Consider the following 27,044-nt stretch of genomic DNA (forward strand, 5'->3'; position numbering starts at 1 on the left):
GCTAAGCTGGGGACGGGGCAGAGGGCTTTAGACCAAATCTGTCAGGATGAAAATCTCCAGGCCATAGAGCAGCCCCTCGTGGCTTTTTCAAAGTCCTTTGCTTTTTCCCCACCTTTCTTCGGAATCATCGTGGCCTCCCCACCAGGATTCCCCATCCCTCCCTCCCTGCCTTGCTCGCATCCTTCCCCATCTGTCCATCAACCACTTGTTGAACTAACAGCCAAAAAACAGGCAGAGAAATTTGTCTTCTGCAAGCACCTGCACCCAGCCTACAGCCGTGGGACAGCCGTGGTGCTGGCTGTGTGGGCAGAGGGATGAGGTTGCCTAAAAGAAGCATCAATTCTGCAACTCCCTGGCCCTCTCAGGCCGGCAACACGCTCACCATGAGAAACCAGGGCCCGAGGCTCGGCGCAGGGGGGTTTAACCTGTTCCCTGTCCTGCTGCTGGGGCCTTGCAGATGGTGGATGGGGGCTTGGGAGGTTGGGACAGATCACGAATGGCAGCAAAGTCATCTCTTGTAACGGGGATAACTGGAGAGATCTTGGAGCAAACCCTCAGCAAACTGCCTTACTTTTTATTGAAAAAAAAGGGAAAAAAAATGTCTTGCAGGAATCACTGTTCTCTCTTAACAACACCCTCCCCCCCTGCAGTCCCCAGAGGATCTGGTTTTCTCCTTCCATGTTCATCTCCCCCATTTTGCCAGCCACGATGCCCAGATACTCTTTGGCATAACAAGGAGGCACCCTCCCATTGCCGATGGCCTCTGAAAAGGCAAAAATATTATGCAGAATTAACAGCCAGAGTGCCTCCCAGCCCCGTCCCACTCTGTGTTTCCTTTGTAATATGAAATCAGGAATATTTAGTTACTTATTTCTGGCTCTGAACATGTTCCTGACACTCCTGCTCTGCAGGGACGCTCGTTGCACAGATGCACAAAGAGTAAGGGGAGCACAGCGGCGTTGGTACATCACACCTCCTACTAAAACTATCCTTAGTAATTACTCTATGCCAATAGCTGTACGGATGGGCTGTTACTCCAGTCTCACATTCCTACTTTCCAGTTAGGTCACCCGAAGCCGGAGAACTTCAGCAGCTCTGACAAAAATTCAGCCTCAGCTGCTGCTCGTCCCCAAGACCCATCATTCACGTCAGCCCGAAGCTGCCGGTGGCAGGAGTCCCATTTTCTTCCTAAAAGTGCTACATAAAAAGGTAATGTTAATAAACGTTTCCATCTGGAATGGTCCTATAAAACACCGCTTGCCTGGGAAAGCTCACCCAAGCTGTTAAACCCCAAAGTGGGCGACTTCATCTTTATTAATCCTTTGGTGGCGGGCCCAGTGCAATGGCACGGCACCAGGGCGGGTCCGATTGCAGAGGCATTTGAGCCAAAAATTGTGCAAAAAAACCCCGCCGTGCACAGTACTCAGTGGTGCCCACACGTGCTTTTGGGGAGCACCGGGACCACCCCGGGCCGGCTCGGGCGCCCGCCGGCTGCGACGCCGGGACAGGCCTGATGGCAGCAGTGCAGGGCAGAGAATGAGAAGAAGCACAGCAGAGCCCAGTTTCACCATTCCTTAGAACACCCTGCCCGAGCATTGTGCTGCCTTCACGCCCTTGGCCGGGCGCTGCCATCGGGCTGTGAAGGAGCCGCTGGGTTTTGGGCACCAGCCCCGGCCGAGGGGGATGCTCGGAAGTTTGCGCAGGGACACGCGGAGCCGGTGGGGGAGAAGAAATGATGAGCAATTCCCAGCTGGACACACTGATTTTGATGCATTTTAGGATTTCTCCACGGACCTCTTCTCCTTGCGGGCGGCGGGGTGGTAACAGAGTAAATGTTGATCACTGAGAGACGTGCGTGATCCTCCCCTCCACAGCAAAAGCTGTTTCCCCATCCCTCTGGCCCAGTGCTCCTCATGCTCCGGTTTAAACAAATTAGCAAAGGTTTAGCAAGGGATAAGGGGAAAAAAAGGCAAAAGGTGCACAGGAAAGGGCAAAAAGCATGGCCGGCTCTCACCGCTGTTTTATATAACTGAGCACGTGACTTTCTACGTTTATTTTCGGGCTTGACAGGGGTTATCTGATTGCCAGGCAGAAAGCATCTCTGTTAAATGATGTCAATCTTTGCCGCACTGGCATTACAGCATCATAAAAAATTACATAGCTGCTATTTTGGGTAGCAGCTCTCTCCGACTCAGTGAATAAATGCATCTCCATATGACTCACTCCGGGGGATTATTAATAGACACAAAAGCAGAATGCCAAAAACCTGAGAATATCACTCAGTTCCCACACGTAGCTTTCTAGTTTCTCACAGCAATCGCACTCGAGAACTTTTTGTCTCAAAATTTAATTTATCTATCTATCTATCTATCTATCTATCTATCTATCTATCTATCTATCTATCTATCTATCTATCTATCTATCTATCTATCTACACGGGAAACAAATTTTCTAGTCAACTCACATCTTTAAAGGCTTGGAGGGGGGGAGAAAGAAAGTCTGCAGCGATGGAGGATGCTCGCTGCTCCAGCTGTGGGCGGGCAGGGCGCCCCACGCCAGCCCCGCGCCCCTTGCCAGGCTACCACCCATGCAGGGCAGCGCCCGCGGCTAATAGACCCGCTAAGGCCAGGTTGTCACTATTAACACTTCAAATAAGAGCGCAGGTCTCCTGATTTAAACAGAAACCATCTGGGAGGGCAGAGCAGCGGGGAAGAAGTGAGATATTCCAAGAGGGAAGAACTCACACGCGTCTCCTTCCGCAGCGGGGCGGCCGGCGGGCAAGGCAGCGATAGGCAGCGCCCGTCGGGTAAAGATACAGGCTCAAGCCTGGAGCTCGCCCTGCCCCGGGCCGGCTCCTTCTCTCAACCAGCTTTTCAGTAATTAGGGTGAAAGTCGTCAGCGGGGCCCTCCGCACTATCACAGCCCCACGAAACTGCTGCGCTTAAATGGCGTCAGTTTTGGTAACGGGAGCAAACCTTTGGGAAAAAAAAAAAAAAAAAGGACACTGTTCCCCTAAAATGTTCTGTTGGTGTTTACAACACTGCCGAGACGCTGGCGTGGGTGCAGGGAATAGGTGTCCATGAGGATGGTGTTCTAGTTGGCTTTTACAAAGCAGGTTCACGGTGCCACACATGGGTATAATGAGGATTAAGAAGAAGAGGAAGATGATGATGAAGAAGCAGCAGCAGCAGAAGATGGTGAGCATGATGAAGATGATGATGCCTCTGCCAGCTTCAAGGCCAAAGTGAGCATTTACCTGGATGTCATGGGTAGAGGTATGCAGCTAAATTAAAAAAAAAAAAAAATTTTTTTTTTTTTTTAAAGCAAAGGCATGAACTTTTTTGAAGTCTATCAACTGTCACATTTGGCAGTTCCCCTGAGCTGGGACTTCTGTCCCTTTGCCACAACAGCACAGTAACAACAAGATGAATTTTTTCACTCGGTGCTTACCCAACTTGCTGAACATTTGTCTTGAAGGTTTCCTCCCCAGCAGTAAAGCAAATAACATGCCCCTCTAAAACCATCCTGCAGTCCCTCACTCCTTTTCCCCAAACATCTACAGGATTAAACTAAATAGAGAAACATTTCAGGAGAGGTTCCCAACAGTATCAGGCCCCAGGCCTGGGGCTTCTAATGTTAATCACTCCCAGAAGCATCCTCCATAAAGCCACACTGGTAGGCAGTTCAGCAAATCTGTGCTTTCTCAGTGAACACCATAAAAATTGCTACTGCACATTGACCTTGGCTGCAGACAAAGCGTTTGATTTTCCTGGCATACAAGTGCTGGTTATTTTCCCCTGGGCTGTGGCTATCCCAGATAGATAAAAGCTTCTGTGGCACATGGGACTATTGCTCAGACTTCCCGACATCCCACACGGCCTTTGAGTCAGGGCACTGGTTTCACAGACTGCTAGATGGTTTGGGTTGGAAGGGACCTTAAATTTAGTCCCAGCCCCCCCTGCCCCGGGCAGGGCCCCCTTCCCCCAGCCCAGGGGGCTCCCAGCCCCGTCCAACCTGGCCTTGAACCCTTCCAGGGAGGGGGCAGCCACAGCTGCTCTGGGCACCCTGGGCCAGTGCCACACCACCCTCATGTTAAAAAAAAAAAAAAAAAAAAAAATGAATGGCCAAGCTAAATCTACCCTCCTTCAGTTTAAAAACCATTACCTAAAGTCTCCATCTTTCTTATAAGCCAACTTTATGCACTGACAGGCCACAGTAGGGCCTCTCCAGAGCCTTCTCTTCTCCGGGCTGAGCCACCCCAACTCCCTCAGCCTTTCTCCGTAGCAGAGCTGTTCCAGCCCTCGGACCATTTGCGTGGCCTCCCCTGGACCTGCTCGAACAGGCCCACGTCTGTCTCACACGGGGGGCCCCGGAGCTGGACGCAGTGCTCAGGGGGGGCTCGGGAGAGCGGAGCAGAGGGGCAGCATCCCCTCCCTCGACCCGCTGGTGCTGCACCCAGGGCACGGTTGGCTTTCTGGGCTGCCAGCGCACGCTGCCAATGCTGCTCTCAATCCAGTCACCCCCAGACTGTACGGGTACTGGGGATTGCCCCGGCCCGCGGGCAGGACCTTGCCCTTGGCCTTGTTGATCTTCATGAGGTTTGCCCGTGCCCACCTCTCCAGCCTGCCCAGGCCCCGCGGGGCAGCATCCCTTCCCTCCAGTGAATCAGCCGCACCGCTCAGCTTGGTGTCATCCACAGAGTTGCTGAGGGTGCTCTCGATCCCACTGTCTATGCCACTGATGACGATATTGACTCGTGCTGGTCCCAGTATGGCCTCCCGAGGGACAGCGGTGGCACGGCCCTGAGCCCACGTGGCTGCATCAGCCCCGTTGCCTTTGGCTGCCCCCCCCCCCGCCCCCCGCCGTGGGGAGCCCCGGCCCTGCTGACATCCTCCCGCTTCAGTGCCTTCGCCCCGCAGATGCAGGACATCACCTCCGGAATCCATTCGCCGATTGTGGCTGAAAGGCAAGGCGTGTTGTAAAATGGGAGTGTAAAACACACGTGCTGGACACGGAGCCCGCGTGGCACCGTGGACTGTCGCCCACGAAGCAGCAACGCTAACCGAAGCTGTTGGTGGGACAGAGCGCCAACAGCAACTGGAAATCACCACTTTTTCTTTAAAGCACGTATTAAATTCATTCCTCGGTGGATGCAAACATTACCCAGCTGGAAGCCTCTCCTATCCCGAAGGTCTGGTGTGTCAGCCAAGCCGATCTGGAGTTGAGTCATTGCTAACTCCAAAATTGAAGTGTCAGGCAATTATTGGTCTACAGACTTGATAAAACTGAAATAGCTGAGAAATGAGTATTTATCTTCAGTCTAATTTCCGTACAATGATGGCAATGTCTTCAAACATGTCTCTCTGGTGCTTCATCTACTCATTTACTCTGGTCTCATAATTCAGATTTTAAAGTACGTGGTGTGCTTTGTGGGCAGTGCCAGTCATCAGCTGGACTCTCTTGCAGCGATTAAAAGGCAAGCTGCAAAAAAAATGCTTCGATATCGCCGATTGCTGCCTCCTCTCTCTTAGAGCCGTGGGCGCCGTGCCTTGTGGCAGCACCACGCACAGCTCCATCAGCTGCAGCCAAGGCTGGAGCCCGCCCGAGCGCGCGCAGGGACAACGGGATGAGGCTGTCCGGGGGCTGAAGATTTCACCTGTGCAGCCAGGATTTGGGAAGCACTGCTAGTCCTGATGTGCACGAGGGGATGGAGAGGTGCAGTAAGTCACCCCGGGTTCTGCATGGCCCATCCATGGCCACAGAGGCCTTGTGGCAGGAGAGGATGCAAAGCTGGGTCTTCTGGGTCCTGGCAGAGAGCCTTAATTTAAAAAAAAAAAAAAAAAAAAAAAAGCCACATTTGCACATTTGAAAGCAAAGGAAGAAATTAATGTTAAGTTTTGGGTGGTATAGTTTTGGGGCTGAAGTCTAATATCAAATAAAGGTTCGTGGGAGCCAGGAAACAGCAATATTTGTAGTCAGATAATTACCAGGCTGCTTTGATGATCTCTCCAAGGGCATTGTGGCCAAGGTCTGCAGCCTGGTTTCTCTGTTACAGCTATTTGCACGTCCAGCTTCTCCGTCTGCCGAGCGGGTTTCCTGGCCACCCCAAAATGTCTATGTGCCTCCCAACAGCACCAGGCAAATAAAACACCAGCAGGTACGAGTGCTTCACAGGGAATCAAAGGAGTTCCTGCTCCCGTCAGTCCAGGTATGTTTTTGAAAAGAGAAGTCTAAACAGAGATTTGGAGGAATAATCAGAGGAAAGACCGTTTGCTGAACATTCCCAGCGAGTCCAAGACAATGTCCTAAAAATCACCAGCCACACCAGCAAAAGCCCAGAGAGCTTCAAATGCCCTGCCCAGTTCTTCATGATAAAGTGGGAACCTCTGCAAAATTTTAGAGACGCCGAGAGTTTGTCAATCTACACTCCCTAGTGGTTCCTACAGAACTTAATTTATGTGGCCACCATGGAAAATCCTGCAGTAGCGCAGCAAGTCCATCCAACCATGCAAACCTTGCTCCTGCAAGGGGGTCTGGCCTGTTTTCCCCAAACGAGACAGGCTGGGGCTTGGCTCAAGCCCTTCAGGGGTTTCCTCAAAGTCCTGGCGCTGGAGAGAAACCACTCCCGCTCCCTCCCATCGCACGCAGAGACCTGGCCAAAACATCTCCTGCTCAGGGTCCCAAGGGAGGAAAGCACAAGTGTCAGCATCTGAATGAGGTGACATGATCCGCAGCCTTCCGAGATGAAAAAAAGCACTAAGATGGTTTTGGGTTTCCTTAATCTATTTCAGGTGCAGACTCCTGTGACTCAAGACACGCCCTGGGCCAAACGCTGCTCTTGGCTCTTGGGGGATGATGTTGTGGCAAAACACCACCTTGGCATCGAGGGTGCAAGAGCAGGATTTCCCCCTCTCCCCTGAAAAGGCTCGGGAATACCAAATGCCAGCCTTTGAAACCAGAACACGAGCGGCCCGCAGAACAGCCAGCTCCTCCTTGGACCAGATCAGAAAACCGTGAGTATAACTGAGCCTGACACACAGAGCCACAGTTCAGGCAGGAGGGTAAAGCCCCTGCCTCCTCCTGCCCACCACGACCGGACCGGCCCCCCGGTGAGCTGTACGAAGGGTGGGAGGGTTTGGGAGGGAGCACAGGTGAAGGGAAACTCGCAATAATTGAAAAAAAATAAAGGCTAAATAAATCTTTTTAGGTCAAAGCGTATGTGTGGCAATAGATACAATATGGAGTTAGACAGTGACCGAAGGAGACATAGCCAAAACCTCATAAAACTAGACTGAGCGCAAAGACGTGAGGGAGACAAAAAGAAGTGTGAGCCAGCCAGCCAACAAACAGTTTTCTTGCCTTTTTTTTTTTTTTTTTTTTTTTTTTTTCCCTCCCTCCCAGGTGTCACTCTCCAGGTCAAACACATCCAAGCTGCGCCCAGATCGCGCCGAGCGCATCGGCGTTCCGCCCGGGCAGCCCCCGGCCAGCCCGGCTCGTCGGGTGGCTGAGGGTGCTGCCGCAGCCCTGGCACGCTGGCTCCGGGCAGCCCTCGGGGGGGCACCGAGTGCCCCTCGCTTGGGGTGTTTTCGGGGGGGGGCTTTGGCACCAGGCTGGATCTGGGGATGGCCACCGGCCTCTTGGGCAACTCCTCTCGCTCCTGCCCGGGGCTAAGACTTGGGGCGGGCTCTGGGGAGGAAAACCAGCGCGCAGCTCAGAGGGCTTCCGAGGAAGGAAAAAACACGTCAAGGGAAGGTTGATGGCAAAACCCCTTCACCACAATTTTCTCCAAGATCCCACAATATGACTCGGAGCTCATTAATTAGTGCGTCAGCCTCCTGAAGAGAAGTTGGGCCCCAAATCGCTTTCTTGGTATTTTTTTGTAAAAGAAACCTTGAAAAAAACACAACTAGGCACAGCACATCAGCTATAAACAGTTCTTCTCTTTCCACCCTCCTCTTTTCCACCCCGCTGAATATATTTGAACAAAGGGGAGGTATGCCTTCAAGGAGAAACACATTTCGAGCTACAGTAATCTGCTTATATTATTACAGATCCTCAGCTGCTGCGTATATTTAGACTTTTAATAAAATCTGCTAGGACTTTGCAAAGGTGGAAGAAATAAAGCAGGTTAAAAAGCAACGTTCATCCACACGACCTTGTGGGTCTGCCCGTGGCATGTGCAGCTTTTTACAGGGAGGTTCAGCTGTTCCCATCCCTTTCCCAAATGCCACACAGCTCCAGTCAGGTCCTCGCACTTGCTCGGGACAGGTTTTTGCAGCAAGTTGCTGCTCAGGGCTCGAGGAGATAGCTATCCTGCTTCAACAAGCAAAGCAGTCGGCTCTTAGTGGCTGAGGTGCGGAGAGAAGGACGTCAACCCAAAGCCTGAAGTGCCTAGAAACCACCTTCTATTTCACAGACTTCAAACATTCAAGACTAGAAAACAGGGGTTTGCTCTGCTTAAGTTTTGTTGCCACGAGCACGGCTCCTTTTAATAGGTAACCAGCGCTGATCTCTTCTTTTCCACAGCTTAAGAGCAAGTCTCCTGCCTGACCAAGAAGCTCAGTCAGCTGAAAACCATCAAGAAGCTCCTGATAATAGGTGGCTGAAAGAAACTCCATGTAAAAGGAAGCCGGTGTCTCGGAAGACCACGCCGTGTCTGTAACACAGGGTTTGTACAGGGAAATTTATACACAAGACAGGCACCATCTAGAAAATGAGCTGTGCCTCAAAAGGATGGACCCAATTCCATCACTCTTGTACTACTTGTGAAAGCTTTATAAAGCACTTCTGAGAGAAGGATTTGTGGGATCAAACCCCAGGACTCTTTATTAATTAAAGTGTTTAAATAATTGAAACGTGCAGTCTCTTGGCTCTCCTTAGCGTGGCTACCTGCTCAAGAGCTGACATAAATTATGGGAAAAAATCATATGCAAGAGGACAGAGTTATCACCTTGAAGAATTCATGACAGATCAAATGGCTCCATAGCACGGAGAGATGCCAACAACCCTAAGAGGGACGATGTGATGGGAGGAAGGTGGTGAAACCTCCTCTCCAGGGGGGTCGAGGTGCTCGGGAACAGCTGCGTGGTCAAAGCAGCTGCCGAAATGCAGCGAGGATTTAGGAAAATCAGAATTTGCTGGCAATTTTTGCCCGTTAACAGGATGAAGATGCACATGGGGAAACCTGCTGGAGAGGCCCCTGTCCCTGGGCTTTTATAAGGAAAGCTATGGAAGCTGGGCAGCCCTTGGGTTGTCCCAATCCTGCAACAGAGCAACCACTCGACTCAAACCGCGGTCGACAGGAGACCCGGGGACTGAGCAGTCTGTGGTGTTCAGCAATAGCTTCTGCCTTAAGAAGATACTGGAGCCTCACAAACGCTGCCTGGAAAGCTGCTCTTGCTGGAGCTGCTCACATCCAGTCCTGCACGAGTAAGAGTAACGCCAGGGTCTCCCTCCCCGGGGGGTCATCCCTACCCCACTGCTCGAAAACCAAAGGAAAATCCAGCGCAGGGAAGGAGGTTGCCTTTTTTTTGTTTCTTTTTTTTTTGACATCTTCTAGGTATGGCACAGCACTGATAGGGCACAGTATCTTCTGATGTGGACTGTCGAACCCCCCTCAGAGCAAACACTGGAGGAAATCTCTTTAGTCATGAAAACCACTAATATTTTAGAGATTTTTGCAATTCACGGGTGATTTCTGAGGGACTTGAAACTCTTTAAAGGGATCTCATTTTCAGAAGGTCCAGTGAAAAATGGCCAACGCTAAAGGTCTTGGAGCGCAATACCCCACTTGAGTGTCGGCCACATCAGCAAAAGATGAAATTAATGCAATCTCATGGTCTATTCCACATACTTCACACACATCAGAGCAATGAAATCAATACAATATGGAAACCCATGTCCTGGCAAAGTTCCTCCACAGGATGCAGTGCAAACCTGGCCTTCATATGGTGTCAGAGCAGGAATAAATATCAGCACAGGTAACAATCACCTTTGAAATAACAGATACAAAAGGTGTATCTTTTTTTTTCCTCAAGTATTTGGTTTTTGTTTTTTGTTTTTACTCATGACAGCATTTGTTAAAAATATTACATCTGCTATTGAGAAGGTGATATCCTCTCCCTATACTATGGAAAAATAAACTCTACAGGACACCGAACAGATACCCACAGCTGGCACAGAGCTGCTTTAAGAGATTAGATCCACAGACCGATCAACACAGAGGGCTGGTTTTGCCTTCCTTGTCCCCAGACTCTTAAAACACTGTGTTGTAGGAATGGTAAAAGACAAGAATACATAAAAACAGTAAAATGTTTATTTTCTTAGAAAAAAAGAGATTCAAAATGATTGTGATCACACTCCCATTCGTGCTCAGCAAAGCCAATACTGCAAGCTTAGTCCTTGATTAAGATACCTATTAAATGAAACTTTTTTTTCCTCTTAAAATACAAATTCCTGCTCCTGCATCACTTCCAGTATTTCAGTGATAACATGCTCTTAATGGATAATAGTTTCTCAGCTTCTTCTCAGCAGAGAAACAAGGCCTACCATGGCAAAAACATCCCATCTCCAAAGCTTGAAATCACCAGCATTAATAAGCACTCCGGCCCGAACGCGGACTGACAGACAGCTTAAGGGTGTTTCTTAGATGCTTGAATGTTCACTTATGGAAGCTTTGTATAACACTACCTCATCTGATAGAAAACAGGCCAGAAGCCTCAATAAAATCAACAACGTCTTTTGGATTAACTTTAAGGATTTGCTGCGTATCTGGACACAGAAAAAAGTGAGAAGTTGCAACAAGTTTTAACTAGCAGCAACAAAAACAGTTCCTTACGAGTTCTTAGCAATATTCCTCATCTGTTCATTAAGAAACACTGTAACTGAATGGAGCATATAATGTGGAAATGATCTTCTTCTGTTATGTAGTGCTGTTCGCTCTAGAAGACTTCCAAAAGGTCTCGACTGGGTTGTAATCTATTTACACAGTAGTATTCCTGGTGCGAGTGGCAGAATTGGCACTATGTGACATCCTCCTCTTCTGAACAATAATCACGACCCTGTAAGGAGAAAAGCCAGACAGTTTGTACATGACTACTTGAGACAGGAATAACAGAAATTAAGGCAGTGCTTACTAATAATACATATCAGTTCTCTAAGCTTAGGAGATTTAAGTTCAGAGCCGGGTAGAAACTTTAAAAATAGGGAATGGAGTTCGCACAACTCTGCCAACCATTTCTGGAAGGTTTGCATGAAACCAGGACAGGAGACCCTTCCCTTTCTGTCACTATTAGTCTCATAAATTTCATCCCCTGTACTGAATTCTAGGGGGAGTCCAATAAACTGATCTGCAAAACTATTTAATGTAAAGATACACCTTGGTGGACACAGCCCTACAGATTGTGAAAACATCATCTCCGAGGAAAAAGCAACGAAGCATGTAAACTTGTGAGCAACGCAAGTCAGCTGCTGTCAACAAGAATACTTCATCTGATAACCTCAGCAGGAGCCCAACGTAAGAGCAAAGGATGCTATTCGTATTGAAACTGCACTTGCACAACGGGGGAAAACAGGCTTCACAGAACTTGGACTTCTGACAGACCAGTCACGTTACGCCTTCCGTCCCATCCCAAACACAAGACTTGCAGCAACATCCATCTAGGTATTGCCTAGAAGGTCTGGATGAGGTATGTCCTGTCCCTCACCAGCTGTTTCTTGCAAAGCAGCAAGACGAGGACCTGATGGGACCCACTGTCCTTGTTTCTCTACACAGAAACAGCTGGAGCTGAGCTTCTCAACACAAAAGCCGCCCAAGATATCCTGCGTAAAACACGTGCCCCAAATGTCATACCAAAAATCTCAACCTCCGTGCTACTTCCCCTTGTTCCCGCGTGCCGGGTGTACCACCCGATCGCTTGCGTGGAAAATCCCAGCAGCCGAGTGAAGGGCTGGCAACGAGGGAGAAGAAAAGGAGAAACACGAGAGTCCCAGACCTGCAACAATGTGTAAAAGCATGGCAACACCCTGTAAGCAGAAGAGACCAACTCAGCAGTGGTAAAATGGGTGAAGCTCTACTCACTGAAGGAGCGGTACCCAGTTGCCCCAGGGATCAAAACCAGTCACTGTCCTGTCTGGAAAGAGGCCAGGTGGGGGCGGAAGAAAAAAGTACAAAAAAAAAAAAAAAAAAAGAAAAGGGAGAGATGTTTCTTGATGCAGCAATCGGTTTGTTTGAGATGCACAGCTAGGGTACATGTCAGGAACAAAGGCTCCAAAATGCCTCTGCAATTACAATCCCACCGACAATGCTGGGATTGCAGAGCTCGCTTTGCTGGAGGGTCCACATCCCAGAATGTGTGGTGCTTTAACAGCCTTCTGTGGCCCTGGACTATTAGTAAAAGGGCTTGCTTAGTGTGTTAAAAAACCTCCCAAGACTCTAAACAGCCCTAATTTCAATTCATCAGTCACTGAGCCAGAAATTAAAAAAAAAAAAAAAAAAAAAAAGTAAAACATTTGACTCGGGAAGAAGGAATAACAAAACACTTTGCAGCAAAGCCCCAGTCCGTGGGTTTTCTCCATGCCAGGGACCACAGTGCCTTTGGACAATCCCCGAGACTAAGCTGGTGGTGATGAAGGCTTTGTCCAACGTGCTTCAGAGATGTGACAGCCACCGACAGCGAATGATGACTGAGATTTCCAAGAGATTCATTTACCTGGTTCCCCGGCCTCCTGCTCAAGAGGGAGCCCCGTGGCCCATCGTTCCCCGCCACGCTCTTCACCGGCAGCCATCAGAGCTATTAAAGGCCCAAATGAACCCAAAACACGGACGAAAGCCATCTTGCATTTTTTTTCCCCTCCCCCTTCTCCCGTCGTTCTTCTGCCTCTGGGTTTGCTCTGCAGCAACAAGGTGCGCTGCTCCTCAAAAAGATGCCAAGAAATTGCTTCAAAAGCAACGTGCTGAAAGAAGTCCTCGCCGCGGCGGGGAAACGCCGCCTCGCGCCCCCCGCCTGAAGGCTGCCGAGAGCCGGACTGCTGCTGCCAGACACTTTATTCCCACCTCCACGCCGGCGGGGATGGAGACACGCCGGTGCCTCGGCGGTGGCCGTCGAGGCCGCGGCCCTGGGGGGCCGGCGGGGAGGGAGCTGCCGCCATCCCGCGCTTCCCGCCAGCGCGAGTGGGCAGCGGCGGCACAGCCGGAACGGGGAAGAGGGTGAAAACTGCCCGAAGCACCAAAAACACCTCCCACACCATCCTTGCAGCGTGACAGGCGGCTCTGCCACCCGCCGAGCCCGGCACGGACCTGTAACCCCGACCCCACCAGCTAATCCGACGCCCGTGCCTGCCGTCAAGACGAGGAGCCACGCTGCAGCCCGAGGCTGCCGTGGTTTTTTTGCAGGGAAATGCCCAAAAGCGGGGCTTGCTTCAGCAGGGGCAGCCCCCGCTGACGTGCCAGCTGGCGGGAAGGGGGGGAAGATGCGACGAGGGAGAAGGTGGGGGGGAACCAAAAAAGGCTCCCGCAGCCGCTCGGCAGCTGGCTGAAGGCTTCACGTCCCCTGCCCCTCTCCGGCGCGGAGCTGTGCGCAGGAGCCCGCTGCGATGCAGGGGAAGGGACGCATCTGTTACACACCAAGCATAACACCCGAGAGAAGGCACGGCGGGCTGGCAGCTTGCATGCAAAATTAGGGATTTTTGCTTGGGTCTTATGGCGAGTTAAGAGGACGTTGCTTTTCTTTCCTCGGGAGGAGGAAGGGCCACGTCCACTCTCTGAGTGTTGGGACGCGATACGACCTGCGGGGCCACCCTGCTCTGGCAGGTTTAAGCTTATTTTGTCAGAGGTGGGAATGGGCTGTGACAGCAAACACCCCGTTTTGCACATACTCCTGCACCCATCCTGGCTGTCCTACACCCACTGCCCCGGCTATGCTGAGAAGACCCACACCGACACGCGTGTTGTGGCGAAGACACCACACTCACACCAACAATTTAATCCCAGCACAATCACAAAGCGTGTGGGGCTCTTCCCAGCAAGGTCTGAAGTGGCCTGGCCCTGTTCAGCGGGGTTAAACACATATTGGTCTTTAAGCACAAGGGAAACAGCATGTAAGCCCTGGAGCAGCTCACAAGCAAAAAGTTAAGCACGTGCTTTAGCACCTTCTTGAAGGAGGGCTCATGATAAGTGAGGTCTCCTTCAGCAAATACACAGCAATGGATATTTATCCTCCTAAAAAGAGCAGGAGGTGGAGAAACCATGCTACAAGGAAGCCAAAAAAGTTACAAATCCCACTCCTCCCCCCCTCCTTTTTTTTTTAAGACAAAAGCTTTTCTCTAAAGCTTATAGCCTAATTGAATTTTTATCAGTAATAACAAGGTCAGCGTTCCTCAGGAAGATCAGAGAAAGAATAAAGCTGCCTTCCCTGCTGCACTGTAAATCCTACACACGAGGGTTTCTCCTTGGTGCTCCTCAGGCAGAGAGGCAGGAGAGGTCTCCATCTCCCCGCTGGCAGAGGATGAAGGCTGCTTTGGTCCTGATAAACACCATAGCCTCAGTCCAGTAAAATAGTTTAAAATGTCAATTTTTTAATCCCTTGGTTGTTTCAGAGGATGTCTGATAGATGCTAGAGGAGATGATACCTTGAGCGGCTGCACCTGCCAGCAGTGAGAGGCCTGCTGTGCTTGAGACAGGGAATTATCCCAGTGGGGCTGGGCAAAACCTCGCTCAAAACGGTGAGCTAACAGCCTGCAGAGCTCCTAAGGTCTTCTGAAGAAACCACACTGAAATACTGAACATGTGAAGTGGCAGTCGGAAGATGAGCTCCACGACGTGGGCAGAGGAGCTCCAGTAGTATCTCAGCGCAGACCAAAGTGATGGTGGGGACTTTTGGGGAGCAGATGTTACGTCGGGAAGGAAAAGAAGAAAGCAGAGAAGGTGATAACCCTCCCCAAATAGAGCAGCATCGTGGCTGGAAAATGAGGGTGCAGGATTGCTGGGCAAGCCCTGTCCCCTGCTGCCCAGGGGAGCAGGCTCCCGCGTCCAGAGGAGTCCACAGTCACAGAGCACGTGGCTGATAACAGGAATGGATGGGCCATTCCTCAGTAGCACGGGCTACTGAGTAAGTTTTAAAGACTGAGAGTGTAAATGAACTATGCTGAGGAAGATGAGAACAGGAACATACGCATTCAAGTCCAGGCAGCTCCTGAGAAATCCGGTCTCCCTGCTCTGCAGTTTCAAAATCCAACTTTCAACTTTTGTAGATGTCCACAGAAATGCCTTAACACAACTGTGTGAATTTAAGGTAATTAAAAAAAAAAAAAAAAAAAAGGCCTTACTCTCTATTCCTTCTACTTGTACCCAAACCAGCAGGGCTCATTCCCCTGCTCTCTCCGCTCTCTGCACCTAGAAACCAGCACCACCACCCTGCTGCCCCTACCAGGGCATGCACCACGGCTGAGGATATCCTTTTAGAGACAAAAAAAGGAAAAAAAAAAAAAAAAACAAACAAAAAACGTATCACAGGAAAAGCCCTTTTCCCCATTGTTGCGGGTGACAGGCCGATAAACAAAACCCCATGCTGCCCGAATGCAGAAGCCTTCCCGCTTCAATGGGCTTTTGTGCGGCTGGCGGACTTGCCGCGGGAGAGGAGGCAGCCAGGGAGATGCTCCTTCCGCCGCGGCGCTGCAGCTTGGCACCAGCATCCTCCCGCCGCGGCGCGGGCGAGGAGAGGAGGAAGAGGAGGCCGGCCGGCCCGGGAGAGGGAAATGAGCTGCACCAAGCAGCCCTTTCTTCTGCGACGGCTGAAAGAGCCCGCGGGACACAGTGGCCCCTTTCAGAGGCGAGGGCCGGCGCTGGGAAACGTCAGCCTGGCCCTGCGGTGGGAACCCTTTTCATCAGTCTGGTTTTGTTTACAGCGCTCGCAGAAAGGATGGGAAGAAAATGCTGGGAGGCGGCACGAAATAATTGTATGCTGTGCTGATTCTTGTCCGTTTCTTATTTGGTCAGAGCAAAACCAAGGGAGTCGTTAAGAGCAATCCACTTTGCTAATGAGTTTTAGCCCAATAATTCTGCCCTTGCATACATTTCAGTTAGCAACCCCCCCTTTTTTCTAACGGCACCCTTTAAATACGATACAAGGAGCTGCATTGTGCCTTCCCCCCGTGTTTCATGCCCAGTTTTCCTAACGAGGAGATGGAGCGAGTTGCCGCTGGGCATGTCTCCCAATGCCTCCAACAACAAACCTGCGGCCTCCAGCCCGGCTCCCGGCAGTCAGGTGTGCGGATCGCTGGAGAAATCCCTGCAAACCCCAAACCCACCCCGGCGCCGGCAGCGGCGTTCGAGTTACCTCCCGGCCCAAAGCGACATCCCCCGCGGCAGCAGAAACACGGTGCTCGGGGGTCAGGGTACCCACCGGCCCCATGAAAGTTCGTAGCAGGACATCGTCACATGCTGTGCCATTTTTTAATCTCTTTTTTTTTTTTTTTCCATGAGCATGTTTGCATTGTGATTATTTTTTTATAAACCGCTGTAGCCACGTAGGAAACAGTTTATGATGATGGGACTGGTGGTGATTTCCTCTGGTACAGCTTACCTGGATTGTTTTGTTGGTTTTTTTTTTTTTTTTTTATTGGTTTGTTTGTTTGTTTGTTTGTTTTAAATCACAAAGCCAGAGATGTTTCTCTTCTGGGGGTACAATCCCCAGACATAATCCTAGAAATTCCTTGTCAACTGTTCACTTACACCTCAGCCCTTGGTAATTTTTCCTACAGTGAGACAGCTGCCTACACACTGTGCAAGGGCCTCCAGTAATAATATTTACTTAAAGGAGATAATTTCTGATGATCGTTTTACTGCTCCGTAAGTAGGATTCAGAGAACACAGTCATTTTTCAGGCCATTTTCTGTGATAGCCCTCATCAAGATGTTTTCGCTAGCAAGTGCTAAATGGGGTAAATTTTCCACATTCAACATTTTATACATCACCGCTTTTAATTTTGCTTTTATTTCTTATTTTTATGGAAGCCTTGGTGGGACACGTCCCCCTAAAGCCTGTGGACTTGAGGCTGCAAAGACTGTGCCCAGAATTAACTCTCTGCTCTAAGCTATCCCGTTCAATTAATGGGATTTCTTCCTAAGGCGTAAGGTGGAGTTTGAGCATAGTCCTGCACAATCAAGGTCCATATAAAGTTGAGAAGTAGGGGAACAAAACTCAAACAACTGGAGAAATTTTAGGAGAGACATGGTAATTCTTCTGCTGTGTTTCACAGCAACTGCTTGCAAATCCATATACAATATCTAATTAAAATTAGTCCTTGCACTATCAGACTAGAGAGGACATAGGTAACTAATTTATTTGCCTGAATAACAGTACAAATGGCCTAATTTTGCTACAGCTTCACACTGCAGCCACAGAAAACACCGGGTGTCATGCAGACAGAAATGCGTCCTGCTAACAGCGTCCCTGTCTTCTGAATCAGAGACGGTATTTCAAAACCAGGTTTTTCACACCGTGATGGGTGCCGCGACTTTCCCCGTCCCGGCTGCAGCTAGTGGGGCCCGTTTCTCCTCTTCTGGGCATCACGCTGCAGGTCTCGGATTTATCCAGCAGCTGCTGCATTTGCTTTAGAAAGGATGTGTCGGTCACACTCTGCTTCCTTCTTGGGTTTCTGAAGTCATATTTCTCCCTTCATTTCTCAGGTCAAGCAAATCACTTGTGCCTCTGACTCACGTCTTTCTAATTTACTCAGGGGGGGCTCTCTCCTCAAGCTTAATTGCTGCTATTACCTGTTGCTGATCCTGTACTGGAATGTATTTATGTGATTTCAGGCAAGCTGCCTGTCCGCTCTGTTTTCTTCCTGAACTCTTTGTATGTCTGTGCCTTTTTGTCCCCAAAAGCAAAGCCCATGACTCTACTCACGGTGACTTCAGCGAGTGTGAAAGCCCAAGAGGACTCGCTGCAGCTGCTGGGGGATGCCGGGAACATTTCTCAGCCACCTTTCCCCACCAGCCTCGGGCCCTGTGCTGCTCACGGGTGACTTGATCTGTCCTTTTCCTCTCCTCTCCCGGTGCGGTGCACATCCAGCCTTGGTGCTGCGCCGAAGCTGTGCTCACCCTCTGCCACTATACCAGCACCTCATCATCTGAAAACCACCCTACAGCTGCGCTGAGATCTGGCCAACCTTTTAATCACCTGGTTCCTGTCTGTCTGGATGCACGTTGCTACGCCACGGAAACTCCATCACAAGAAGTGCTCCACAGTCTGTCGTATACATACAACATATACATATGATATATAACTACTGTTACCTGTGCTGTCAACTGCTTAACTCTACCCAGCTACTCCCAACCTCCCACATAACTGTATCTCTGGCTTCTCATCTGGTTTTTGTTTTGTTTTGTTTTGTTTTTTTTAGCTCAAATTCTGGTGCCTCTGAAATGACTGGGTTGACTCTAGCAGAACCAACATCTAACCCTACATTCAAGGCTGACTTTTACATTCTCAGTCAGTCCTACCTCAGCATTCAGTGCCAAGCCTTCGTTTCAGTATTTCTTCCTTCCAACAAACCCTATGAAATGAATTACCATAATCACACACAGTTCCGTGCGTGCGCGTTCAGCTCCAGCTCTCTGAGCAGGGACAGACACTCACGCGGAGACAGGAACAGATGTCTCCTTCTGAATTCCTCACAGTGTTTTGACACTGAATTTTGGTAGCCAGGAGCTCCATGTGTTGGGGTTGACATTCTGGTTTATTACCTTCAGGTGGCATTTGCAGAAGGCAGTTCAGCTTTGTATGGGCAGCCAGGAATGCAGGCGCGTGATGGGTATTGAGATGGGTTAGACTTCCAGAAAAATTCTCCAGACCTTTTCATTAACGCTTTATTTGATCTCCAGGATTCATAATACTTCATATTTTCAGTTGCTAAAACATCAGCCTGTGTTCTTTCCATTTCACACTTGGATTGCAGAAATTTTATTTTAGTTGACCTTCCTGTCCATTTAATCGTTTTGCTAAGTCCAAAACACCCATTTAATTTTTCTCTCTAACTTGTAGCACACACGTTAGAGTTGTTGTTACTCATCTGTATTAAGTGACCTAACATCCCTTGGGATTTCAACACAAGTTGAGGGATGTTTTGTTTCTGACTGTAGAGTTTCTGTAGACATATCCCATGGAGTCAGTGACAGACAGCATGTCTCCATTACAAATCCAACACTACTCATGGCCACAGTTACCATATGAACATTACAACATGTTTTGGGACCTCATCAACCACAGGCAATGCCCCCCATTTCAGCAGATTATTTCAGCCCTAACTGGTGAGCTGCTCAGTGATATAATTCTTCTAATTGTTCGACTGCTGTCCTCCATTTCCCTGGGGAAGGGACTCAAAATGCTATTTAGAGATCAAACAAAACCCCTCATATTTTCCAATCTATTTGGTATTTGTGGCAGATACCCAGAAAAACAATGCAGTGTGAGCAAAGATTAATTAAAAACCCCAAAACTTCTCTTAGGAGGACTTTCCTCAGGCACAGGAGGTCCCCAGAGAAAGCAAATCCCATGTTCAGCTGAGCATTAGCTCCTGCCAATCCCATCAACTGTCAGCAGCTTGAAATGCACGGGAGCCGTCTTTCTTTGACAAATAAAACTGTGTATTCCTCCAAAAAGGCAATCTCCTAATCTCAAAGATAAATTAGTACAAGAGCCCTGGAGAACATCTGCAATCATCTGAGAGCATGGTGCAAACACTGAGGAGACACAGTCAACTGCATCTCAATGTGGAAGCTGGTGAACGAATGGTATTACTGTTCTGAAACGTATCTCGAGAACAAAAACCAACCTCAATTCATAATTAGATACAGCCATCAGATGGCCTGCTATGTAGATAAGGAAGATCTTTGGAAAATGCATTTCACTGGAGAGTCTGTGTTTGACATTACGGAAGGTGATGATGTCCAGGAAAAGCATCTAAATATTTATAGGGTGAATGCATTTATTCAAAGGAGATGTAGCTATATTATGGATATGTAGAAATTCTACTTTTAATTGCATATAGGTAAAGTAAAATCTTACTCCTGTGAAATACTGGTATAGAAATACTCTTCTCAGGAATCTATAAACTCCTCCTCCTCATTTCTACTCTTCCCCTTTATCTAATTTTTTGCTTTCATCATTTATATTTTTTTCCAGAGTAACAAATCTGTTGCTTGGGACAAATATGAGATTCACTCGCTGTAGCACTCCACCTCCTAAGACCAGGAATGTTGGCAAAAATGGCAGAAATTCAGAGTGATCCAAGTAAAAATTTCCCTCCTACTCTGCAACCCAACACTACAACTTAATAGAATAGACTAGACTAGTCCAGAACATTTCAGTTGGAAGGGAGCTACAACAGTCATCTAGTCCAACTGCCTGGCCACTTCAGGGCTGACAAAGTTAAAGCACGTTGTTAGAGGCATTGTCCAAATGCCTCTTAAACACTGACAGGCTTGGGGCACCGACCACCTCTCGGGGGAGCCTCTTCTAGGATTTGACCACCCTCTCAGTAAAGAAATAATTCCCAATGTCCAGTCTAAACTTGGGAGTAGAAATTACTTAATTGCAATTGGGGAAACAAATATTTAATATCAAGTATTAAATAAGATATACTACTCTAAAGCGTAAAGAGTATACTAGTGAGCAAACATCAGCTCAAGGTACAAGCAAAGAATAAGACCTAGACTTGATCCAAATAGCTCATTTAATTCCTCAAGCCTCATCTATGTTGTGGTACAATTACTTGCTACTATCTCACAAAGAAGCTGGGATTCTCATTTAAAAGACTTGTGAAAGACACGGAAGCTGCTATGGAGACAAGGAGATGTGCAAAGAACTGTTCACCCTCATCTCCACCATCAGTATTTTATTCAGTGTAGTACGCAGAAGTTTATTGTGTCTTACCTTTTCAATTTTTTCATCAAGCATTCTGAAGAATTCTTGTTGGCTTTCAGAGATGTGCATGCTGAAAGGCAAAGGAAGAGTATTAGTACCAATAGGAGTTCTTCAATTTTAAAACACTGACACTGCAGATGAGGGTTCTTGAGGGACCCACATATAAGCTTTCACCACTGTGAAAAACAAATCGCTTTACACTTTTGTCTACAATGACATCTTTTTCATCTTTTTTTTCCTATTTTTGGTTTTCCCAAAGAAAAAAATATTGAATTTTGTTCTGCGTGCCTGTGCCATGGGAAGGAACATCCGTCATTAGATCAGATTGCTTCAAGCCCCATCCAACCTGCTCTTGAACCCTTCAAGAGAGCAGGCAGCCACAGCTTCTCTGGGTGACCTCCTCCAGTGACTCACCACCCTCATCATAAAACATTTTTTCTTATCTCCAATCTAAATCTACCCTCTTTCAGTTTAAAGCTGTTGCCCCTCATCTTGTCACTGCAGGCTCTGGTAAAAAGTCTCCATCTCACGGCCAATATTTCATCCACCAGTACTCCTAAGTCCTTCTCCACAGAGTTCTCTCAATTCATTCATCCCCCAGACTGCATTGATACCAGGGATAAAGATCCCATGTTTTGGAAAAATGTGTTTCATTGGCCTGCAATGAAACATCTAAAAATGCATTCTCATGCCTTTTGATGTGCTACTTACAATGGAAATTAAATCCACTTTTCTATTTGGGGAAAGCTTTTTTTTTTTTTTTTTTTTCTGCAGGGACACCCAAGATCTCTGCTGAGATTTGGTGGTTTTCTGACTCTTCTAGTTGTTCATTAACTCTGTCAGTTCTCCAAGTCTGCCATGGATTTTACAGTTTTACACAGCTCCTCAAAATATACACTGTGTCAGCATTTGGGTGTGTTTTGCATCTCTGAATTGCACGGCAATTTTACTGCCCAGCCAAAATTCTGATATATCATGGTCTGCAAGGGTTCCAGGGCCTCTTGTGGGACTTTTCGTGTATATGGCAACACAATACTCCGTTTTTTCCCCACCTTCATTTAGTTTCCTCATAAAGTATGGTTGGGGTGAGTCACTACAGTATCATCTCATTTTATTAGAAACTGGATCTATGATGTTGCAAAGCAAGAATATCTTTCTAGTGGTTACCTACCCAGAAGGGGCTGTAGTGCCCTAAAGCCTGTCTCCAACACATGCAGGTGACAGGGTCAGCTGCCCCAGACATACATCTTTTCCCCATCTCAGGTGGAGGTGGGAACCTGAGGGACAGGCAGACAGCTGGGGACAGAAACTCCCACAGCCACTGAAAGGTGAATTGTTCTCTCTCCTGAATGACCAGCTTTAGGTTTTAATGCCACTTCTGAGACCTCCTCTTCTGAACTGAGCCTTCATTTATGTCCAGCATAAGCAAATCATTGTATATGTTCATCCCCATAGCAAGTGAAGTATGAATGCTGAGCTTTGTAGGGAAGTGCAGCGTGTTGTTGGACACTTGGGAAAAATATCGACTCATTACAGCTGAAAGGATCATGCCGAGGAAGAGGGGACTGGGGTGGGAATTCAGCAAGCTGAACCAGCTTTCAGTGTTGGAGAAAATCTCCAAGAGCTGCGTGTCCTTCTAACCATTTGGCATCACTGTTGACACTGGCACCAGTCTCCTACCCTTCCTTTTTCGTATCTTTTTTTGTCGCACAGTGAGTCCGTGGTGCTTTTCTCCAACTGGCCACAGGCCCAGGCCGCTCCTCCCTGCTGTGGGTCCAGAGGATGCTCCAGCTTCACCTTCCCAGAGGAATATTGTTATTTCAGGAAGGATGCTCTCACCACTCCCTAACACAAATAAGTCAGACACACCCCAAATACTGTCTGTCACACATCCTCATCTTTGTCTCCTCATCCTTTCCTTAGCATCTGACCTTCCTAGATTTTAGCTTGCAGGTCCTCCCTGGGGAAGGGCCTGTTGTCTTGTGACACCACCAGCGTTTTGCAGACAACAACCAAAAGTAGTTTCCAGCCCTCTTCACTAATGCAAAATAGCATCACTAACCCCTCAGTCTCCCGGTGCTGCAGAATTAAGTGAAGTGAACAGTCTGCTGGGTCCACTCAGGGACCAGTAAGGACCACCCATCTGGGGGGGAAGGACCAGCCTGGGCTTGTAGACATTCCCAGCGTTGAGGGCAAAGCCCAGCTGTAGGGCACACAGATCTTCCAGTGTGAGGCCTTAATCTCACGTTGTAGGCATCTCATTTTGCGGTGGTGAGGTTGGCAGTCTTGAACAACCTTCTGTCTTGGCTCACAGGGGGCTCTCACTGGCCCAAGAAAAGGTAGCAAGCTATTAAGTTTCTGCAACCTGTCTGGAAAAGGGAATAGTGTCCTCTGGATGCACATGGGTCCTGGTTACCATCCCAGGTGTAGCACGCATGATTTAAATGTCCCTTTCAACCCAAACCATTCTGTGAGTCTGTGATTTAGCAGGCAAAAATGGTATGAAATACTATTTCCTTCATTTTATGCTTCAGGCTGCTGTCACTCCATGAGTTATGAACATGTCTCAGTGTACTTGATGGGGCATACTTGACCACACAGCCAGTTGAAGACATCAGTGGAGTGAGTTTTGAGGATAAGCAAGGAGAGCAAGTGTCTGAGAGGTCAGGGCAGGGTGCAGGGATGAAGACCCATGAAGGTGTGGCAGGTACAAGGACTCAGTTTAAAGAAGGAGGACCATCCCCTTGGCCTCTGTCAAAGACCCCCATAAATCTGCTGCTGACTGTCTACATACACTGTTTCTAGAGTCCAGGGCTCTAGATGTAAAAATCTAAATCCTCCAACAAACAAGAAGAGCCCTCACAATCTTATTTTTACAGCCAACATATTAAAAATCCCTCCACTGTAGATGAACTTGTTATTCGGTACGTAGTTCATGTTTTGTTTTGAAATAGCATCTGTTCTATAAGAACAGTTCTACAAGATGCATCTAATGATTTATCTATTAATTTCTGCTCTTTTATCTGAGTAGGCCTTTTCCACCCAATGCTGCCCCTCTTTGCAGTCAAAATTGTCATGGTTTTCAGATGATAAACCTTAAAAAAAAAACTGGTACATGATAACAGATATTTGCTGACTTGGTGATTAGCAACTCAAACACATGTAGCCACTTTATAAACAGAAATCCAACAGTAGATCGGGTAAACAGCAGAGACTTGGGCAAACAGTGGAGGTTTTACCCAACAACCGAATGTTACGTTCTGTCACTGAGAAGTTTCCTTAGTTTAGCAGGACTGTGTTAAAAACATTTACCTCTGTCAAAGGAATGTCTTTAGGCTTTTTGGTCAATGAAGGCCAGTTCTGATTTCTGCAGGGACTTTTAAAAATCAGAGTTTGATGAAGGAATGGACCCCCTGATCCCACACAGTTCCTCTGCCTTGGATGCATCAGAAGAGATGACCCGTCAAAAGAAACAGCCCTTTTTTATCCCAGGTTGATTAGCCTCCTGTTAGAGCATCTTAAATACATCTCTGATCTTGTCGGGAAGGACCAAGCCACAATAATGAAGTATGGCTTTGCTGAAGGGTGATTTTTACCTCCACCTCCCCACTGTGAATTTCTTTGCAATTACATCTGAAGCATTCAATTTTTCCTTTTGAAACGAGCCTGAGTTACACTGTCAGTTCATAAGGAAATTACTGAAGTTTCCAGACTTGAAACCGTGTACAATGTACTTGGTATGCAGCAAGTTTAAGTTAATAAGTGCCCCGAAGGCACGGCATAGAGAACAGCATTTCCGCTATTGTTCAAAATCCAACAGCAAAGCTTTATCGCTTCTTCGTTATGAACTCGATATATGGCTCTATGTCATCTGTTATTTTCAATCCAATTAGAGATTAAAATGTAACAATTATTTAGATAAGAAATGAGTTACTAATACCAATAACCAGCTCTGTCACAGGAGCTAAGTATTTCATGGCATATGTAACGCTGACTGATCTCAGCCAGGGTACAGCACAGAACTTCAAGCAAAGGATGGAGAAACTCTCAGCTACAAAACAACCCTCTTTTTAAGAAAAAACTTGACCATTTTAAGTGCAAGAAGTTTACCACTCCTAATACCAGGCAGTACAGCTGCTAACCTAAGCCAAAAGCTAGCAAATACTTCCCTGGGAACTTAACTGAAAGTATTTAGGAACACTAGGGCATATATTTTGTTTATGTGTAAGTTGTATGGAAAGCTGAGAAATAACACAGTATGGCACTCCTATAAGGCATGGCAAGATGCAACTCACACATTTTTAAGTCCTGCATTTTAGCCCTGCAAAGGAGAGGATGCTGCAGGGATGCCAGCACAAGCACTACCCAGCTGTGTCGTTGGTATTGGGACACTGGTGACCTTACCTATTTTATTGAATTAAGCATGGGTTTAGGGCTGCTGGAACCACCAATTGGTTTTCGCTGGGCAATAACTGAGAATCTCACAGACAGTGCTTAATCCTGTGTCTATTGGTATTACGATTTAAAAAAAATAAAATTGAACTTACTTTGCTCTGGGTTGATGTACTAATCCTGGGATCTCTTTATTAGATTTAAGTCTTACATTTGAACTGGCACTTTTTTCCTGAAACACACAAAAAACACACAACAGAGATACCATCAGTATTTATTAAGCACACAAAGCGCAACAGGTATTTGTCGTCATGGTGTCACACTCTGCTGGGTTCAGACTTTTCTACCTGTACAACCGAATGAGAAAAGCTCATCAAAACTGAAATTAAAGGCAACACAATTGATGCAATGACCCCAGGCGGGCAATTTTTAAATGTCACAGGCTCAGTGGCTCTGGGGGATTGCCTCCAGGTCCCCGGGTGAAATCCATCTAGGACGTGTAGCGATCAAACACCATGCTGGCTAATAACTCTCCAGCAGTCCATGGAAAATGAGGTGTGCAGCTGCGTCTTGGCTCCTCGTAGAGTCGTATCGATAATACCACCAACTGGCACCTTTACCAGAGCAAGGCAAAGCAATGAAAAGACGAAGCCCCAGAGTCACCCCAGACCTGTAGCTCTGCTCAGAACAGACGTGAGAAACATGAGCATCACGTGGAAGATGGTACATGGGAGGAAGCATAGATTAAATGTGACAGCGAGGAGAGGAGCAGCAACAGCAGACTTGACCTGCTCAGCCAGAAAATTGGACACAAGGGGCCCAAGGAAGCAAACCAGAATATGTTTATAGAGAATAACACAACTGTGTCCTTCGTGAAGAACCAGAGCCACTAAAAACATCTTAAAAAAGGGGTAGGGAGGGAAAAGAGTTTAGTTGAGAGCCAGCATTTCAAGGTAACATCTTGTCCTTGTGCCAAAAGCTTCTGTAAACCAAAACTTAGTGCAAACATGTATCTATTTTCTGCAAAAACCTGGAGAAGGATATGGCCCCTTCCAGATCCTCCCAGCACTGCATGTTAGAGAGAGCTGCTGGTGCAGATGGGAGAGAGCTGAGTCAAATCTTACAGCTCACCCATTCCACAAATCTGTCTGAATTTCTTAGGCACGTCATGCCCATGACAATTTAAGAAATGTAAACCCAAGAATTAGCGGTTTTGTGGGTAACTTTGGTGGTTTTGTTTTGTCTTATTTAGTCTTCCAATGTCTGAATCACACAACATGATTTTAAAGAGGGCTACTAAATCACTGAATAAAAAAAAAAAAAAAAAAAAAAGAGGCTGTCTAGCAGTTAATATTTTAATGAATAATTCTACAAGGGCTGTAAACATCAACTGCCTCAGCATATTTAACACTGTTTAATGCATATCTTCTAATCCTCCTAAACAGAAAACGGTGTCTTGCATGAAAATAACAGTGAGAGAGAAACAAGCCTTTCTTCCAAGCCTTAACAAACATTTCCACAGGTTTGTTACGTCTCACCAGCCACTGCCGGCCCGTGATCCCATGATGTCAACTCAAAGCAGCAGAACAGAAGATGAAACCACTTGCTTTCTGCCGCGCTTTGAGCCTGGAGGGCAACTGAGCATGGCGCTGCCATTCCCTCACTCCTTGCCCATCAGGGATGGGAAGGAGAACATGACCATCTAAGGACAGGGAGGAGTAGCTCACCC

At 47.7% G+C, this 27,044-nt stretch overlaps 1 protein-coding gene across 7 annotated transcripts in view; it reads right to left on the reverse strand.

Moving 5' to 3' along the window:
• Positions 1–5,634: 5,634 nt before the first annotated feature.
• The window catches only part of CUNH1orf21 (chromosome unknown C1orf21 homolog), a 132,752-nt gene continuing 111,342 nt past the window's right edge, over positions 5,635–27,044 (reverse strand). For 6 of the 7 annotated variants that reach the window (XM_042807646.1, XM_042807654.1, XM_032995178.2 and 3 more), the window contains 3 exons: positions 25,471–25,547; positions 20,933–20,993; positions 10,294–11,060 (listed from right to left, as the gene is read on the reverse strand). In XM_042807646.1, the coding sequence (XP_042663580.1) occupies positions 11,022–11,060; positions 20,933–20,993; positions 25,471–25,547 (177 nt within the window). In that variant the 3' untranslated portion in view covers positions 10,294–11,021. Of the gene's footprint in view, positions 5,819–10,293; positions 11,061–20,932; positions 20,994–25,470; positions 25,548–27,044 lie in introns of those variants that run through there. The other variant, XR_006166997.1, reaches the window with a different exon arrangement.

Source organism: Tyto alba, unplaced genomic scaffold (genome assembly GCF_018691265.1).
Source record: "Tyto alba isolate M040663 unplaced genomic scaffold, T.alba_DEE_v4.0 Super-Scaffold_1000006, whole genome shotgun sequence".
In the NCBI taxonomy this organism is placed as follows: Eukaryota; Metazoa; Chordata; class Aves; order Strigiformes; family Tytonidae; genus Tyto; species Tyto alba.